A 17,116-nucleotide genomic window follows, 5' to 3' on the forward strand; every position below is an offset into this window, starting at 1 on the left:
GATTCACAAAATCATTTTTCTCATTTTGATTGTTTTCTCCTGTTTTACTTTAGGAAACAGCAATAGGTGCTTGAATGCTTTTAAGTAATGGAACAAATGTATAGGAAGGTTACATGGCTAGAAGTTAAAACAATATATTAAATAAATACAGTTAAATAAATCCTCCAACTAGAAGTTAATTTGCTGCTGGAGTAGATTAAGGAATATTCTTCATCTCTTGGAGACTTGAATATGAGAACTGCATGTGTCTCTTAATTTATGAACTAATTCCAACATAAATTACTAGGAAATCTGCAGAGAGTAGAATAATTCTCTCTCCTGCAGGGAACACTGAGAGTTGTACTTTTCCTTAGGAAGAAGGTCAAATTAGAGGTTCCAAACCATAATTAGCTGATTTCATATTTTCTTTCTTTAACAAAGAATGACCATTCTGTTAGGCTTCAAATCGAGATCTCAAGCCTGGCCATGCATAGAACATCTTGTGTATTTTTGCATCCATCTCCATCTTTGATTTCTATAAATACTTCTTTGCTGAGCCTGAGTAGCCAGACATTTCTATGATTTCCTAACTTGTACAAATGCAAGTGCTCAGGATGGGAAGATTTTTTCATTCTTACCAGCAAATTCACTAAGTCATCACTGCAGTTGGTTTCTCTTTTAATAGTTGTCCAAGTAGTACTGAAGTTGTTACCTTTGTCTGATTTTGCAGTCTCTGCAGTGCATTTGAAAATATATTATTGGATCACTATAATGTCTTGGTTTTGCAATTAATGGATTCTGTATGACTGAATTTTGAAATTAGTCCATGTGCCCGCTAGAGTTTTTTCCCCTCCTGAAATACAAAGTTGATTTACAAACTGACCAACGTTTGCCACATTTCTAAGTTGTAAGTTGTGTGACTTCTTTTTATCTAAAAAAAAGGATGAGAATGCTTGAACCTTCCAAATTAAGATTTAGTTGTATATTATGTGCTTTGTTCAGCACCACCAGTTTAGCTAATTATAAAATGTGGTTGTACAAATTGTATAGATGAGAAGACATCATGAAAAAAGTGTTAATGATAACTACTTTGGGGGTTTTTTGTTTTGCATTTCTGTTTTCTGGAAGTGTGTCCCTGCTGAAAAACTTACCTGAAGATAAATTAACCAAGATCATGGACTGCCTGGAGGTGGTAAGATACTGTTAAGTTTTTCTAAATAGTATTCAGTAAGCTTTCAAAATAACAAAGAAGAATAAATAAGTAAAAAAAAACCCAAAAAACAAACAAGCTTTTTTTAATATGACAGTGTTTTTGGACTGGTCAGAGTGGAATTCCATGTTGGCAGCAAATAATAACATTTAGTAGCATAAAAGTAAGTTATATCTTTGGCATTGAAGGAGTCAAGCAGGTAGATAAGAGGATCTATAATCTAACCTTTATTAAGATTAAGCATAAAGTTGCTGTCCTGGTCTCTGACTCTTTTTTTGGTAATCACACTTTACCTGTTTGCAACATGGATATGTAATACTTTCATATGCCTTGGACCACATACACTGCAAAATATAAGGGAAAAAAGGCCTTAGGACTTCAACATATGAAACCAGCCCAATATCCATGTGTCTTAGGGCTGCATCTGCCAGCAGCCTTTGGAGGTAAAGTCTTGATATATAGTCATAGCTGTGATGTTTTCCAAGAGCAGTGGTAACTATCAATGCTTTTTGCATAGGGAAAGTATGTAGGAACCCCAGTCTTGGAACAGTTCTGCAGCTGGAGAACAGAAGTTCCTCAGAAAACTAAGAGCCTCAGTCCCAACGAGTTAGAGGAGGCAGATAGAGTGAGATGCATGGCCATAGCACAAGGGGATGAGGAGATCATGGTGTTGATTATGTGAAACGGCCTTAGCACAGCAGTATCCTAAGCAGTGACTTTTTTTTTTGTGGGATTCCTGGTAAGGGAGAACTTTTAGGAAACACTCGGAGGAGAAAAAAATGAGGTGGTTGTTTATAAACAGATCACAAAGCTGAAATTTAACATGGAAAAAATGCTTGATTGAAAGTTAAACAATTAGGTAATCAAGGCAGGGTTCCTTAGCAGAGACAGAAAAGTTGGTGCTTTGGTAGCTTGCAATAGATGATTTAGGCATTCCCACTGAGGTGTCAAGCCCAAAATTACTTTGGAAATGGGATTTTTGATTTAGAACCCTTTTACGAGCTTTTGATATTTTTTTTCCCTCATTTTCCCCTGCTTCATAAGGATGATACCAGTGTTTATTTTTTTAAACAAATAACGTGCTGCTGCATTAAGATATGTTACACATTGGCCGCGATGCTTTATATAGTGGAATGCTTGCATATTATTATGGGATGCAACATATGCAGGAGATAGGAAGTTAAACATCAATGGAACATCCAGATGTACTAAGAACTCTGCATAGTAATCAGAATTTTCAAAGAGGCTAATGATATATTGGACAATATTGTCTCTCTCTTCCCCCCTAACAGGAGTACTATGACAAGGGAGATTATGTTATTCAGGAAGGAGAAGAAGGAAATGCCTTCTTTATAATAGCACAAGGAAAGGTAAGATATAGTAAACCTAACTTATAAAGTAACATACACAAACACCTGTATTTCAAAAGCTACCTTGAGGGGTGTGGTCTTCACAAAAATCTATGCAGAGGGTTTTTGAGGATGCTGTTAAGTTCACAGTACTGTGATAAAAGCCTGGAGCAGCATTTCAGAGATTCAGGGAACCTAATTTTTTTCATTTACAATGAACCTGTGTTATACTGTTCTAATTATAATGTAATTAAAGTATGTCCTGAAGCCTCTTGACACTGTAGCAGAGATGTAAAGTCACTTTTTTGTAAATGAGATTTGATCCTATGTCTTCTCCTAGATGTTTCAATATCTGATGGGCAAAACATAGACTTGTGAAATATCTAAGCAATAATGGAGTCCTAGGTTTAATAGAGAATGGCCTTCTAGGTGACTCAGGGTCTATTCCTTTCATTTGTTAGTCCCAGAGGAATAAGGCAGCAGCCTTTATCCATCAGCTGTTACACTGGAGGCTGACACAGGACTCTAAAGACTTAAATCAGGAGAGTTTTCACCAATAAACTTCCAGTAGGGGTTTCAAGTTTCCAAAATGTGTCTGTGTCTGGAGGTATCCTGGTTTGTTTTTTGCTAATGGGTATGGGCATCAGCAGAATGTGTGCTACTGTGGAAGCAGAGTTTCATGAGGGAGGAGATGTTAGTTAATGTTTCTGGAGGCTATCTGTTTAGCTGAGAAGATAAAAAGCTCATATGATGCCTGCCCACTGTGGGAACCGAAGTATTTTTCAGTTTTTCATTCAAATGCGATTTATTTTGCTCTGTTTTAAAAGGTATGAGGAGAAAATGTTGGGGAGTGGGCAATAGTGAATATAGTCATTTTTTGATCTCTTTGCAAAAATCAGAGAGGTATCAGGGAATGTTTAATGGTTTTAATTTTTGAGAGGAGGGAGTATTTATATATATTTGTAACTCTTTCTGCAGCATTACTGAGTTTAAGACATTTATGAAATACACAGAAAAGAAGGGGAAACCATGCAATTCTTTGAAACTTACCTTGCTAAATTTTTGTTCCTGTACTTTCGAGGTGATAGTTACCCAGAGTACTGCAGATCACTCCCAGCCTCAGCTGATTAAAAATCTACACAAAGGAGATTACTTTGGAGAAAAGGCTCTCATTAGGTTAGTTCACATTGTCTGATTCATGATGTATAGTATTTCAATTGACCTATCACTATGTGTCAGATTATACAACTCATGGCTGTTTTGAATATAATCTTTGTTTTGATTGTAAAGTCAGCAGATGAAGGCAATGGCTGAATTTGTCTTAATGTTTTGTTTTTTGCAGAGAGAACTTGAAAGTATACACTGTCATCTACCTTTGGTTTTCCCTGAAAAAGTCAAATGCTGGCCCTCTCTGCATTGTTGCTTATTGTTTATATTTCAGTAAAAGCTGTGATGAAAACTTGTGCCAGGCTCTATATGACTCCTAGCATGGATAAGTTCCATCATTACTGGACTGAGCTGTTGTTTCTGTGCCGGTGCCCATGATAGTAAGAAACAGAGAAAAGGAGTACAGAGAAGATATGACCTATGAGCCAAATAGCTCATATAGCATATATGTGCATGACTGAATAGGGATCGTTTGGTCTCTGGAATGTTTTGTATCTGAGGATCATTTCAGAAATGAGTAGTAAATCCTGATGTAATGCTAATTACATCTCATCCTAATTTCTTGGAAGGTTGCTAAAGGAAGTCATGATCCAAACCCTATTGAAACTGGAAAAAATACTGTGCTAGATAATAATAATGGCTAGTAAAATGCAATAATTGTGTATGTGGTTCAGCAATATTAATCCAGATGCAGGCTGCAGAGGCCTTCGAGGAGTTTCACCTATAGCAGCTGTGACCCTCCATGACTACAGTGTGAGGTACTTTGAGGATTTTGATATGCTTCTGAATTCTTGTAATCTGTTTCAATTCTTAGTGATTATGTCAGATCAGCAAACGTTATTGCAAATTAATACAATGTGGAGTGCCTCATTATAGATAGAGAGTAAGTATTATGCTACAGTTTAATGAAAGACTTGCATCCTCTTTCAGTACGTTAACAATAAGACATGGCTTCACTGTAGGCACAATCACAATGTTTTCTTAAGTGAATACTGAGTGAGTGGTTATGCTTTTGGAATACTGAGCTGTGGCTATGCTTTAGACAAAGACTTAATGAAGAAAAGCTGACAGAAGGTGCAGAAGCACAGAAGCTTAAGGAGTAGTTCAGAGTTACTCTTTTCTTTCTCTCCTTGTGGTGCTGATGTTTCACATTTGTTAAGTGCTATTCATTGGCTCAGGGAACAACAAAAACCCCTGCGTGTCCCTGCTTTTGGGATGTCCTTTTGTTGAGGGGGACATGCAGCCAAATTCCTGGTTTTGTCAGGTAGAGGCCAATTTTACACTTCCTAAAGTGGAAAAGAACAGAACAGATGGGCGATATAGAAAGGAAGTGGAAAGTGAAACAGCAAACCCGCATTTCTCAGGGCTAGCTGTAAGGATGCTTACTTGGAATGTAGACAGCCACCATCCTTTTCCTTGCTGAATCCCAAAAGGGCTCCTACTGAGGGCTGAGATTTTTCCCCAACCCAGGAAATGGCATCTTGGGCTGTGAATGCATTTTCCTCTCCTCTTCTTTAGCTTGTTTAAATAGGTTGCAGAGAAGCATGCCAAAGCTGGTGCATTCTAGGGAAAGGGGATACCCACACGACTGCAGTAGGTAAACCAAGGGTTGGCATGGCATTGCCAGAGGGTGGCAATGCTAGTGGGAACATTTACACTGCTCTTGGGAGCATGGAGGGCTCAGGAGCATATCTGAAATACTTGTATACCAGCGCACGCAGTATGAGAAAAAACCAGGATGAACTGGAAACATTGGTCAGCTCCCAGAGCTACAATATCATTGGTATTAGTGAGACTTGGTGGAATGAGTCCCACGACTGGAGTGCTGGGGTGGAGGGCTACAGGCTGTTCAGGAGGAATAGGCAGGGCAGGCGAGGTGGAGGTGTCGCACTGTACGTAAGGGAAAGGTTTGATTGTACAGCCCTTACCGTTAGTGATGATGTGGTTGAGAGCCTCTGGGTGAGGATTAGGGGGATGGAAAACAAAGGAGATGTTGTAGTGAGTGTCTAGTACCAATCGCCCAGCCAGGATGTCAGCACCGATGAGTTATTCTACAGGCAATTGGGAGAAATATCTGGATCAGTAGCCCTTGTCCTTATGGAAGATTTCAACTCCCCAGACATAACTGGGAATATCATACTGCTGTGATGAGCAGGCCTTGGAAATTCTTGAAGTTTGTAGGAGATGACTTCTTGTCACAGGTACTCAGTGAGTCAACGAGGAAAGATGCCCTCCTAGACTTGCTATTTGTGAATAGAGAAGGACTCATGGGGGATGTGATGGTAGGTGGCTGTCTTGGCCACAGTAATCATGAAATGGTTGAGTTTAAAATTTTTGATGTAACGAGAAGAAAGGACAGCAGAGTTGCTACCCTGGATTTGAAGAAAGCAAACTTTAAGCTATTCAGGGAGCTATTTAGCAGGGTACCCTGGGAATCTGCTTTTGAGGGCTTAGGAGTCCATGATTGCTGGTCAGTCTTTAAAAAACACCTTTTAGAAGCACAGGAGCAGGCAATCCCACTGTGTCACAAGTCAAGCAAGCAGGGCAGAAGACCAGCTTGGCTGAACAGGGAACTCCTTGTGGAGCTCAAGAGGAAAAAGAAATTGTATGATCTCTGGAAGTGAGGTCAGGCTTTGCAGGAAGATTACAGACCTGTGGTTCATATATGCAGGGAGGAAACATGAAAGACCAAAGCTCAATTAGAGTTGAAACTGGCTAGTGTTGTTTCAGATAACAAGAATGGCTTTTTTAAGTATGTTAATAGCAAGAGGTCTAAAGAAAACATTGGACCAATACTTGTTGAAGATGGTCATCTGACTAATAGGGATGAAGAAAAAGTGGAAGCATTCCATGCTTTTTTTGTCTCAGTCTTTAATAATACTGATAGACCTTGGGCTGCCTGGTCCCCTGAGTCGGAGGGCCATGAGTGTGGGACCAGTGACTTTCCTTTTGTGGACACTGAAATTGTGGGACCAGCTGTATCAGCTGAATGTTCACAAGTCCTTGGAGCCTGATGGGATTCATCCCAGAGTACTGAAGGAGGTAGTAGATGTTATGGCAGGACCCCGCTCGATTATCTGCCAAAGGTCTTGGGAGTCTGGGGAGGTCCCTGCTAGCCAGTGTTATTCTAATCTACAAGAAGGGCATGAGGGAAGACCCAGGGAACTACAGGCCTGTTAGTCTAACCTCACTTCCTGGAAAAATTGTGGAGAAGATCATACTGGGTACTATTGAAAGGCATTTAAAGAACAGTGCACTCATGAGGCACAGTCAACATGGGTTCACAAAGGGAAAGTCCTGTTTAAGTAATCTGATATCCTTCTATGATAAGTTCACCTGCCTAGTGGATGAAGGGAAGGCGGTGGATGTAGTTTTTCTGGATTTTAGTAAGGCTTTTGATACTGTCCCTCACAGCATCGTTCTGGACAAGTTGTCCAACTGTGGGATGAGTGGGTTCATGGTGCGCTGGGTGAAGAACTGGCTGAAGGGCAGGGTTGTAGTGAATGGGGCTACATCTGGCTGGTGACCGGTCACCAGCACTGTTCCACAGGGTTCAATTATAGGGCCAGTTCTGCTCAATATATTTATCAACAATCTGGATGCAGGGCTTGAATGCACCATTAGCAAGTTTGCTGATGATACCAAACTGGGAAGTGCTGTTGACTCTCTTGAGGGACAAGATGCCTTGCAGAGGGGTCTGGGTAGATTGGAGCATTGGGTAATCATTAATGGGATGAAATTTAACAAGTCCAAATGCTGGATTCTTTACCTGGGATGGAGTAATGCTGGGCACAAGTATAAATTGGGAGAGGAGTGGCTGGAGAACAGCCCTGCAGAAAGGGATCTGGGTGTGTTGGTTGACAGCAGGCTCAATATGAGTCAGCAGTGTGCCCTGGCAGCCAAGAGAGCAACCCGCATCCTGGGGTGCATCAAACACAGTATAACCAGTCGGTCAAAAGAGGTGATTATCCCGCTGTATTCAGCATTGGTGCGGCCTCACCTTGAGTACCCCATAATTTAAGAAGGATGTTGAAGTACCTGAATGCGTCCAGAGGAGGGCAACAAAGCTGGTGGAAGGGTTGGAAGATATATCTGATGAGGAGCGGCTAAGGACTTTGGGTTTGGCTAGTTCAGAGAGAAGGAGGCTGAGGGGTGACCTCATTGCTCTCTACAGCTTCCTGAGGAGGGGATATGGAGAGGGAGGTGCACATCTCTTCTCCCTGGTATTCAGTGATAGGACACATGGGAATGGTTCAAAGCTGCGCCAGGGGAGGTTTAGACTGGACATTAGGAAGCATTTCTTTACTGACATGGTGGTCAGACACTGGAACAGGCTTTCTAGAGAGGTGGTCGATGCCCTAAGCCTGTCAGTGTTTAAAAGGCATTTGGACAATGCCCTTAATAACATACTTCAGCTTGGTCAGCCCTGAAGTGGTCAGGCAGTTGGACTAGATGATTGTTGTAGGTCCTTTCCAACTGAAATAGTCTATTCTAAATCTATTCTTCTCACACTGCTGTTACTCACCCGTGAAGTAGGAGAGGTGATTTCAATCGCTTTGGCACTGTGTACTAAGGGCTCCATCCATTGGGATGGAAGGACTGATAGCCTGCACTCATGCCAAGCTGGTTCCTGTGGTAGGGATGGTGGAGCCACACTTAATAACCATTGTGTGGGGGAGGCAAAGTACACCCAGCCTTCTCCAAATTATTTAAACATAACATGAAATGACCTGAGGAGATCAGGCACTCTGTCCCCCTACCCTCTGGCAAACCAAGTTTGGTACTTCAGCTGGTTACTGCCTCTTCAAAGCTCTTAAAATTTGTACTGTCAAAGTAGTAGTGTAAAGCTCAGTCTGGGTCATGACTTAGAGGCAATGTAAAGCCTTGATGCAGCAGAACAGATACTGGTTTCTTTCTCTTTCCACTGTATGTTCAGTAGTTTATACTGTTTCATTCATGGTTTTAGGAATGTTGGAATTTATGAGGAGCTCCAGACTTACCTTGAAGATTATGTGGCTAATCTGGCCCAGAGTGATGAAAAGCAACATGCGAAGTAAGTCAGATCATTTGTTAGGCACATCTTTAGTAGGTAATCATAAAAAAGAGTGATAGATATGTAAGCAAAGTCATAGATGGTAGTTGACGGAGATGGGTCCCTAGGAATGATAGCAATCACTATAATAAAACTGTCTGGATATGCTTATGGAGTCCAAGAATTTTTTTCTGAAAGAAAAATTACATAGAATCTCAGTATATTGACTTCCAACCAAGAATTCACTCTACCCAAGAAAACTGAGCACAGAAAAGAAGTGAGAGTGCGCTCAAATAATTTTTTGCATTCTGATGGTAAATTTTGTGACTGGTAAAACCCCTAAAGGTCAACTTTAACTCCCAATTGAGTTAATGAAACTGTATTAGTGTACAAAAGACTAATTGCCATTTCAAATAGAAATAAGCAGACATAAAAGAAACAGTTAATTTTTAATGTTTCAGTGTAGCACTGGTGCTATTAAAAAGTTTGCTTTTTAGTTTATCTGCCTCTGATTTCAACCTGAGCACTACTGGAAGATTAGCAGAGTATGTTTTTCTTCTGTTTAGAAATATAGCTGCATTTTTATTTCTGATCATTATTCTGGAACTGCCACACAGTCCTTCAGAAACTGGTTCTCCAACTTGGAGTGCCCAAAGTTTTGCAGCTGACTGCATAATTAGGAACTTCACCATGGATTAGCTCTTGATAAAAATACTGTTGATTGTGCTCAGTGAAATTCAGTAGCATTTTGCTTCTAATTTACTTCCATAGGATGTCCAGAAAGAAAGTGCTTCTGCATAAAATAAAATTAAGATTCTGTTAGGAAATAAAAGGTTTTCTTTTATTTTTTTTATAGGAGTATTAGAGTACTGCGATACAGGTTGCTGGCAAAGAAAGCACTAACCTATGTTAATTTTCTTAATGCAGATGAAGATCCTTCTGTGGACAGCTGACCAAATAGGTGTCTTTGGAGATGATAGAGCTGAAGGAGAAAGTAGCCCAGTTCCCTCCTTCCCCATTCCAGAACTTAGAATTTGTCACAACTCTGGGTGTTGGTGGGTTCGGAAGGGTTGAGCTTGTAAGAGTTTGTTTTAAACATATTCAAGTAGTTCTCTGTCTTAGGTGATTGATTTAACTGCTGAAAAACGTGAAGGATTTTAATATTCTGCACGCTTGTACCTCTCAGGCAGAGGTAATTCTATAGAAAGCAACACATAGTTAAAAAATACTTTCAGGACTTCGATGTTCAAAGAAACAAATCCATTCTTGTGTGCCTTCATCTCCTGCTGTTAAAAGTATCTTCCTGGTCACTAGACATACATTCATCAGTTTGTGCATGTGGAGTTTACGGATGTTCCTACCTGCATTGTGTTCCCTGAATTGCAGGCCTTTTCCCAAGATTCTGCCTGGACCTGAAGTAATCTCCAGCATCACATAGTCTGTGTTGTTAGAATTGCTTCAGTATGCCCCACAGCAACTACAACCAGTGTGATCTAGCTCTGAGCTGTTATGACTTTGAAATTTCCAACACATTTTAATGGCTCTTTTGAGTCATATTCAGTAGCATGAACAGCTGTGTTTCTGGGATGCAAAGAGCCTCATTGGACTAAAGTCTTAAATTCCACTCTCCTCTGGCTGAGTAGCAAACATCTGACAAAAATGTGAATGCTTCTTGTGCAGGCTGTTGAAGGTGATGCTAAATTAAAGGAGACTATGTGATTTCAGTGAAGTCAATAATTCTTTATAGTAGTTAGACCATCAGTTGTTTTATTCCGATTCATGCTTCACAAAACAAATTTCCACACTGGTTGACTTGCCAGCTTGGAAATTCTACAGCATCACCTGAATAACAAGCTAAAAATTGAATTCTCAGCCAGCTATAGAACATCGATAACTGCTTCCTGGGTTTCCTGGAAGCCCTGTTTTAACTTCCATCTTTTTATTGTGTGTTGGATAATATTTCAGTTAATGCAAAACCATTTGTAAACATTCTTCATAAACTGCCTCTGCTTTTTGTTTTTTTGTATCATGCTAGTGTTTAGAAATCTTAAATTGATATTAGGACCTGTTGTGGTATAAACTCATTGTAAAATATAGTACCTATCCAAACTGCTGCTATTTTGTATACATAAAATGAACACAGGGAACATTTCACTTTACAAGTGGGGTCTGGGACACTAAAAAGATCTGATGCTTGACTTAAAATCATACAGAACAGTTCTGCAGAAAATCTGGAATTTGTCCCTCATTACAGTCATCCATTTCAGTCCTGTGCTGTGTTGAAAAAGATGGATACCTATTGAGTACCTATTGAGAAGAGATTGGTAAAACATCCTTTCTTTGCCTCACATGTACTCATCATTTTTATTCACAGGTTAAAGTGAAAAATGAGAACATGGCTTTTGCTATGAAGTGTATAAAGAAGAAACACATAGTGGACACGAAACAACAAGAGCATATCTATTCTGAGAAGAAAATCCTCAAGCAGATATGTTCTCCATTCATTGTAAAGTAAGTTGACCATAAGGTTTCCTTGAAAGTTGACCCCCCAGTTGACCCACTGGACAGCATTATTAGGAGTGAGGTTTGGCATATATGAGTTCTGGAGAAAAGACATTGCAAGTCTCGCATTTTATTTTGCTCTTCCTAAATTGCTGCTGTTTGTCTCCACAGACTACCTCGCACGTTCAAAGATAATAAGTATGTATACATGCTACTGGAGGCTTGCCTTGGAGGGGAATTGTGGAGCTTGCTGAGAGACAGGTAACAGCAAACGAAGTGGAACCTTGTGCTTTAAAATCACCAGTCAGTTCCATACGTCTGCTGAATAAGTTCTCTATTCAAGGGCTGTCCAATGAAAAGATGTTTGGTTCAGTTTTCAACCACGTGAGTGATGTACTGAATGTCAGTGCAAAAAAGCTGTTAATATTCTGGATGTTATATGTTATCTGGTTAATGAGCAAGACATTTTTAGAAGTTAATTGTCTGCAAGGATAGTGATTATTTGTGTTCCAGAGGCAGCTTTGATGAAGCCACTACCAAGTTCTGTGTTGGGTGTGCGACAGAGGCTTTTGACTATCTACATCCCATAGGAATAATCTACAGAGACCTGAAGCCAGAAAATTTAATTTTGGATGCTGAAGGATATATAAAACTGATAAGATGTAATCCTTTTGTAATGTTATCCTTTTGTGCCTGTATCCTGTTTCCTTGCAGTGGGGATATAAATAGACAGCATGTAATTATAGTACCAGGATCCCAGAGTTTAATAACTCTTACGCTTCAGTAGAAAAGAGGGCAGGCTACTCATTGCACAGTGAGAAACAAGGTCATTGCAAAGCCATTGCAAGCCCCAGACAAACTGGGGATTTGCAGCCTCTGAGAGCTCTTGCCACACCATAAATAGCAAAAATAATTTATCCCAGCAGCCAATCTTAATGTAAAGGCAGGAACCACATTTCCCAGGTGCAGAATTACCTCCCTGTCCAGCCTCAAGTAATCATAGTTTCTACATTGTCTCTGTAGAGAGGGAACACAGTAAAGATCTGCCATGCTTGACTGTGACCGTGAAAGGTGCAAAAAGAATACCCTTCAAAGAGCTTGAAACATCCACTCTGAGGACAGTGAGCAACCCACTGTTTTCCATGGGCTGTAAATCTCGTGTCCTAAGGAAAGCATGCGTTGTTCTATCCAAAAGGAAAATAATTCAGGAAATTACTTGTGAGAATAAATGGATCTGTTCTATAACATTCAGTAATCCAGTGGAACTACTTCTTTCTCCTTCACAACAACACTGTGTAATTGTTCTAGCTGTAAACTGGCAACTCCCAGATCTTTGCAGGAGGCAAGGAAGCAATTAAGACCTTAAGGCTTCCCAGTGCAAAACACCTCTGCATTATGCAGCATAGGTTGATTTTGATCAGGTTGCTTTTGGATTTGCAAAGAAGACTGGATCAGGGCAGAAAACCTGGACATTTTGTGGAACCCCTGAGTATGTTGCCCCTGAAGTCATTCTGAGTAAAGGCCATGACTTCAGTGTGGATTTTTGGTCCCTTGGGATTCTTGCAAATGAACTCCTTACTGGCAGGTAAGTGCCTCCTACTCCAAGTTCTTACCTTGTTTGTTTGTTTTTAGAAATGTTTTCAAGGTTATTTTTAAAATAAACAGTTTGGGTTTTTTTCCCATCAGTAAGCAGGAATGACTTGCAAAATGATACTTCTTTTTGCCTCTCATGCATGTCTTATCTTCCATCATTTCAGAAACGCCATGGACAAAGTGTGGGACACATTCTCAATTCTGGTTTATCCATCCAAGAAAAGGGCCAGACACCAGTTATAAGTGGCTGGTGCAGAGCTCCTTTAACTGATGATGAAGTTTCCTGTGAGGAACAGCTGACAACAGACTGTTCTTTCCCCTTTAGTGGGTGACAGGGTACAGTGGGGTGGGTGAACTGTAAGCAGGCTCGTTCTTTGCCTCCATGCACGCTTCCATGACAGCTCTTTATAAATGCTCAATGGTAGTACAACATGGAAGCTTCTCTGAGTTAGGCTGGAGGCAGAGCTAGTTTAGAGGGACACATATGATCATGCATTTTCCCTGGTACCTACAGGCAGCTTCTCAGCTTCAAAATTTTCTAATATCTTAAACAGACTAAAAGGTTGTAAAACTAGGAAGGTGGGAGGTTTTTCCATATTCTCAAATATTTGCTTTGATGAGAAATGGCCACATCTGCTCTTGCCAGCCATTCCATTATCAGTGTTGCTTTCTTTTTCTAGTCCACCATTCTCTGGGGCTGATCAAATGATGACATATAATTTGATTCTCAAAGGCATTGATAAGCTGGATTTTCCTAAAATAATAACAAGGCGGCCTGAGGATTTGATCTGCAGACTTTGCAGATAGGAGGGGCAGTTTGTGGCAGAGCCTGGGTATAGATAGATTGAACTGTTTAAGATCCAGACTAGAGTGTTGAATTCCTGTCAACTTCATTTTAAATGGTTTTGCCTTGGATGCTCTATTCTGATTATATTGAGTACACATGCATGCCTCTGAGTGTGTGTCACTCCTCAGTCTGTGAGGTATAATCTACAGATACAGGCTCTGGGCTTTCTCTAGCTGTGAATTTTTTCTGAAACACATCTTAGGAAAAACTTATTAAGTGTGGGCTGAGGAAAGAGCTAAAGAATTTAATTTTATTTTCAAGTGCAGTGTTTTAAAAAAATGCTTCCAAAATTACTTAGGCATATGGCTCCTACAGAAAGTGTAGGGCACTTAACGACTGACTTAAGCCCACTTGAAAATGTGCAAAAAGGTGGTATTTCAGAAGGGTCAGCATAACTCAGAAGCATTAGTGCACAGTGGCATGCACAACCTGTGGTTGGTGACACTGCTGACTTTGAACTCCCAGCTCCAGTGGGATTTCATCCATGGCACTAGGAACAGTATACAGCATGTTTGTGCAGCAGGATTGAAAGGATCTTTGTAGCTGCAAATTTTGGTCTGCCTCCTTTTGTAACTCATGACCAGACCTGCTGGCCAAGAAAAAAAAGGTGTGCAACAAAAATTCAATCAGTTTATTTCCCTCTGCTGCTTTGCACAGCAGAATGACACTGTTTTGGCTTCCTGGAAGATTTCTCCACCCTCAAAAGAAAGGAGCAGTGAGCAACACCTCATTATGTCTCCTTATGAGACAACATGTTGTATGCAAGCTCCATCCCTGTGTTAACTGTAAAATGCAAGCAGTTAGGACCTATAAATGCTTTTTTAAAAAAATAAGAGTATTTTTAAAATTCTTCTCCTTATTCTTTTTCTCTTTTTTTAAGACAAAACCCTACAGAAAGATTAGGCAATCTGAGGAATGGAATTAATGACATCAAGAAGCACAGGTAAGTGAAAGAGACTGCCATGAAGAAAATTTGGTTTTTAATTTGAAAATATTTTTAATATTTTAGAACCCAGTCCAGTAAACCCATAAAGCTCCAGGCACGTCCAGGCAGACTGCGTAAGAGAGATCTCTGTTGCTATGAGTATATTTGTGACTACAGCAAGCAACGGTATAAACATAAATCCTCAGCATGATTATCTAGAAACATCTTGTTGTTTACTGATTTTGTCGCAGGTTGCTGATGTAGAAGTTTAATTCAGTTCTCAGAGAAATCGATGCCAGTTCAGCATCTGCCTTTCAGATGTCCCGACCCTTAAACAGTTGCTTTTTAAGAATGGTAGTTAAGAGCTCTGGAGCAGTATTAGGTTTGTGTCCTCTCTCTCTAATGAAGAAAGTCCTCTATGGATTAAACATTTCCTGCTTTTTCTTTGTATCTGAGTTTTTTCTAAGCCCTGCAGTTTGTGCTTGGGAAAAGAAGTGCTTTGACTTTTCTGCTTGTCTCCTTCTCCTCATGCTGTTAAAAGAGGGTGGAATTACAAGGGGACACATATGTCTTTGCATGGCTGTGCTTATGCATATATTAACCTGCCTGTCACTTTGGCACTTCTATACAGAGGAGATGCAATGTCCCTGCTACCACTCCCTTGTATGGCAATGACAGTGCTCAAGTTTCCTCCTTCTATACAATTGGGTTGTCACATGCACGGAAGTTGTCATGAAAAAATGTCTTATAGCCGTTGCTCCCATGTTTTTCAGCTGTTAATAGTATAATGACAGAAAACAATCTGTCGTTCTCTCTTGGTCTCTCCCTGTCTGTCTCTCATTTCTTTTTAATCAGGTGGTTGAGTGGTTTTAACTGGGATGGTCTGAAAGTGAGGAAATTAACATTGCCTTTAAAAAGAGAGGTATTGGCTTTGGCTTTCAATATCATAATGCTTTATTAATATAAAGGTGCTTGGCTATGAAGAAACAACTGACGGCAAGAGCGAAATTTCCCAAAGATGCATTTGAATTATTATAGCTCACCATCTTTAGTGAAAGTCGAATGAAAGAAAGAGAGACTGCAAGCGACATGTAAGTTAAATTCAGTTAAATAATGGAAATATTATTCTGCCTGTGTACTTTGCATTAGATTTTCACCATTATTAGAATAAATGGTGTTTGGTCAGAGACGAATACTGAAAAAACATATTTTCCTCAGTAATGGGCACATTATTAAGATGCACTGTTCACATTACTGTGCGGAGTACAAATTCCTGTATTTTCTTACTATTGACTTACAGCACATCCTTGAATAAGCTTCCTGTTTTTAAGTGGCCCATTTCTCTTTGCCGTAAAATGAAAAAAGATTGAGGGTAAAGAATCTGAATCAATTTGAAACAAAAAATAATTCTGATATCTGCTTTGAGTAGCTACCCCATGAGTGTAGATTTGGTCTTAAACAAATTTGAATCAAAATTGTACACAGTGTGGCCCAGTTTTCTTACTGACTTTATAGGGCTTTGGGTGAAATCTAGGATTTGATAGTATTTGGGGAGTGTTTTTGTATAAGGAGGCTAATGCCATTGTTCTGTTGTACAATTTAATTACTGCAGGTTTGCCTTTAAAAGAACGAGGAATTTCATCCATTGAAAGAAGTCACCCATATCATGCTAGCTTTTCATTCCTCCACTGGTAGCAATAAAAATTATGCATAATCAATGGAGAGTATTTTCAAAAGTTATCTTCTGAAACAACCGTTTGCGTTTTTAATGTCCTAGTTGTCTGGACCGACTGATCACAGCTACTTTGACAGCTATCCACCTGAAGAGGGAGGCCCTCCAGATGAACTTTCGGGCTGGGACAAGGATTTCTGATGTTTTTTTCTTCCAGGATATTTACAGAGACTCATAGGCATCAGTTCTAAACCTGCTCTCTTGCTTCTTGTTTAAATATCAAATTACACAAGGTTTGTGACAAACACAGTGTTCCTTGAAGGATGGAAGACAGTACAGCAACCAGAACTTGTTTGGATAATGCACCAAAATCTGTGTGCATGCAGAATCTTTATAACATGGGCATGCATTCAGTCAGCAGATATAACCTGAAGGTTTTTTGATACACAATGTCTCTATGAGCATTTTCAGACACTATGGATCAGATGTATGGTTTTGCCATTGGAAATATCACTAGCTAATATTTTGATATTAACAAGGTTACCATATGTGTTTATTTTGAATGGAGAGGATGAGTATTGGAAGCCAATAACTCTGTGGCATTTGTCAACAGCTGACACTATAGGCATTTATTTTTTATTTTATCTTAAGTCTGCTGTGTGTTTCACTTTTTCCCATAATGGCCAGTATTGCGTTGATCCAGAAGCGTATAGAAAAGAGACTTTTACTGAAAGGTTGATTTGATCTGATGCTGCAGCTAAAAGGGTATCACTGTGAAAGCTGCCTCTCTGCCACTCTAGTTTTGCACCAGGTCAAATATGTGAGACAGGGTATAACAGG

General features: G+C 39.8%; 1 protein-coding gene across 1 annotated transcript in view; it reads left to right on the top strand.

Annotated features, from left to right (window-relative positions):
• PRKG2 (protein kinase cGMP-dependent 2) overlaps positions 1-16,477 on the top strand; it is a 31,128-nt gene extending 14,651 nt beyond the window's left edge. Inside the window, 15 exon segments of the mRNA XM_075499293.1 lie at positions 1,108-1,171; positions 2,482-2,559; positions 3,620-3,714; positions 4,520-4,592; positions 7,645-7,652; positions 8,672-8,758; positions 9,665-9,815; positions 11,112-11,248; positions 11,411-11,500; positions 11,753-11,912; positions 12,661-12,824; positions 13,513-13,647; positions 14,560-14,622; positions 15,460-15,526; positions 16,382-16,477. Of these exon segments, the coding sequence (XP_075355408.1) occupies positions 1,108-1,171; positions 2,482-2,559; positions 3,620-3,714; positions 4,520-4,592; positions 7,645-7,652; positions 8,672-8,758; positions 9,665-9,815; positions 11,112-11,248; positions 11,411-11,500; positions 11,753-11,912; positions 12,661-12,824; positions 13,513-13,647; positions 14,560-14,622; positions 15,460-15,526; positions 16,382-16,477 (1,468 nt within the window).
• Positions 16,478-17,116: the final 639 nt, after the last annotated feature.

Source organism: Mycteria americana, chromosome 4, assembly GCF_035582795.1.
Source record: "Mycteria americana isolate JAX WOST 10 ecotype Jacksonville Zoo and Gardens chromosome 4, USCA_MyAme_1.0, whole genome shotgun sequence".
Classification (NCBI taxonomy): domain Eukaryota; kingdom Metazoa; phylum Chordata; class Aves; order Ciconiiformes; family Ciconiidae; genus Mycteria; species Mycteria americana.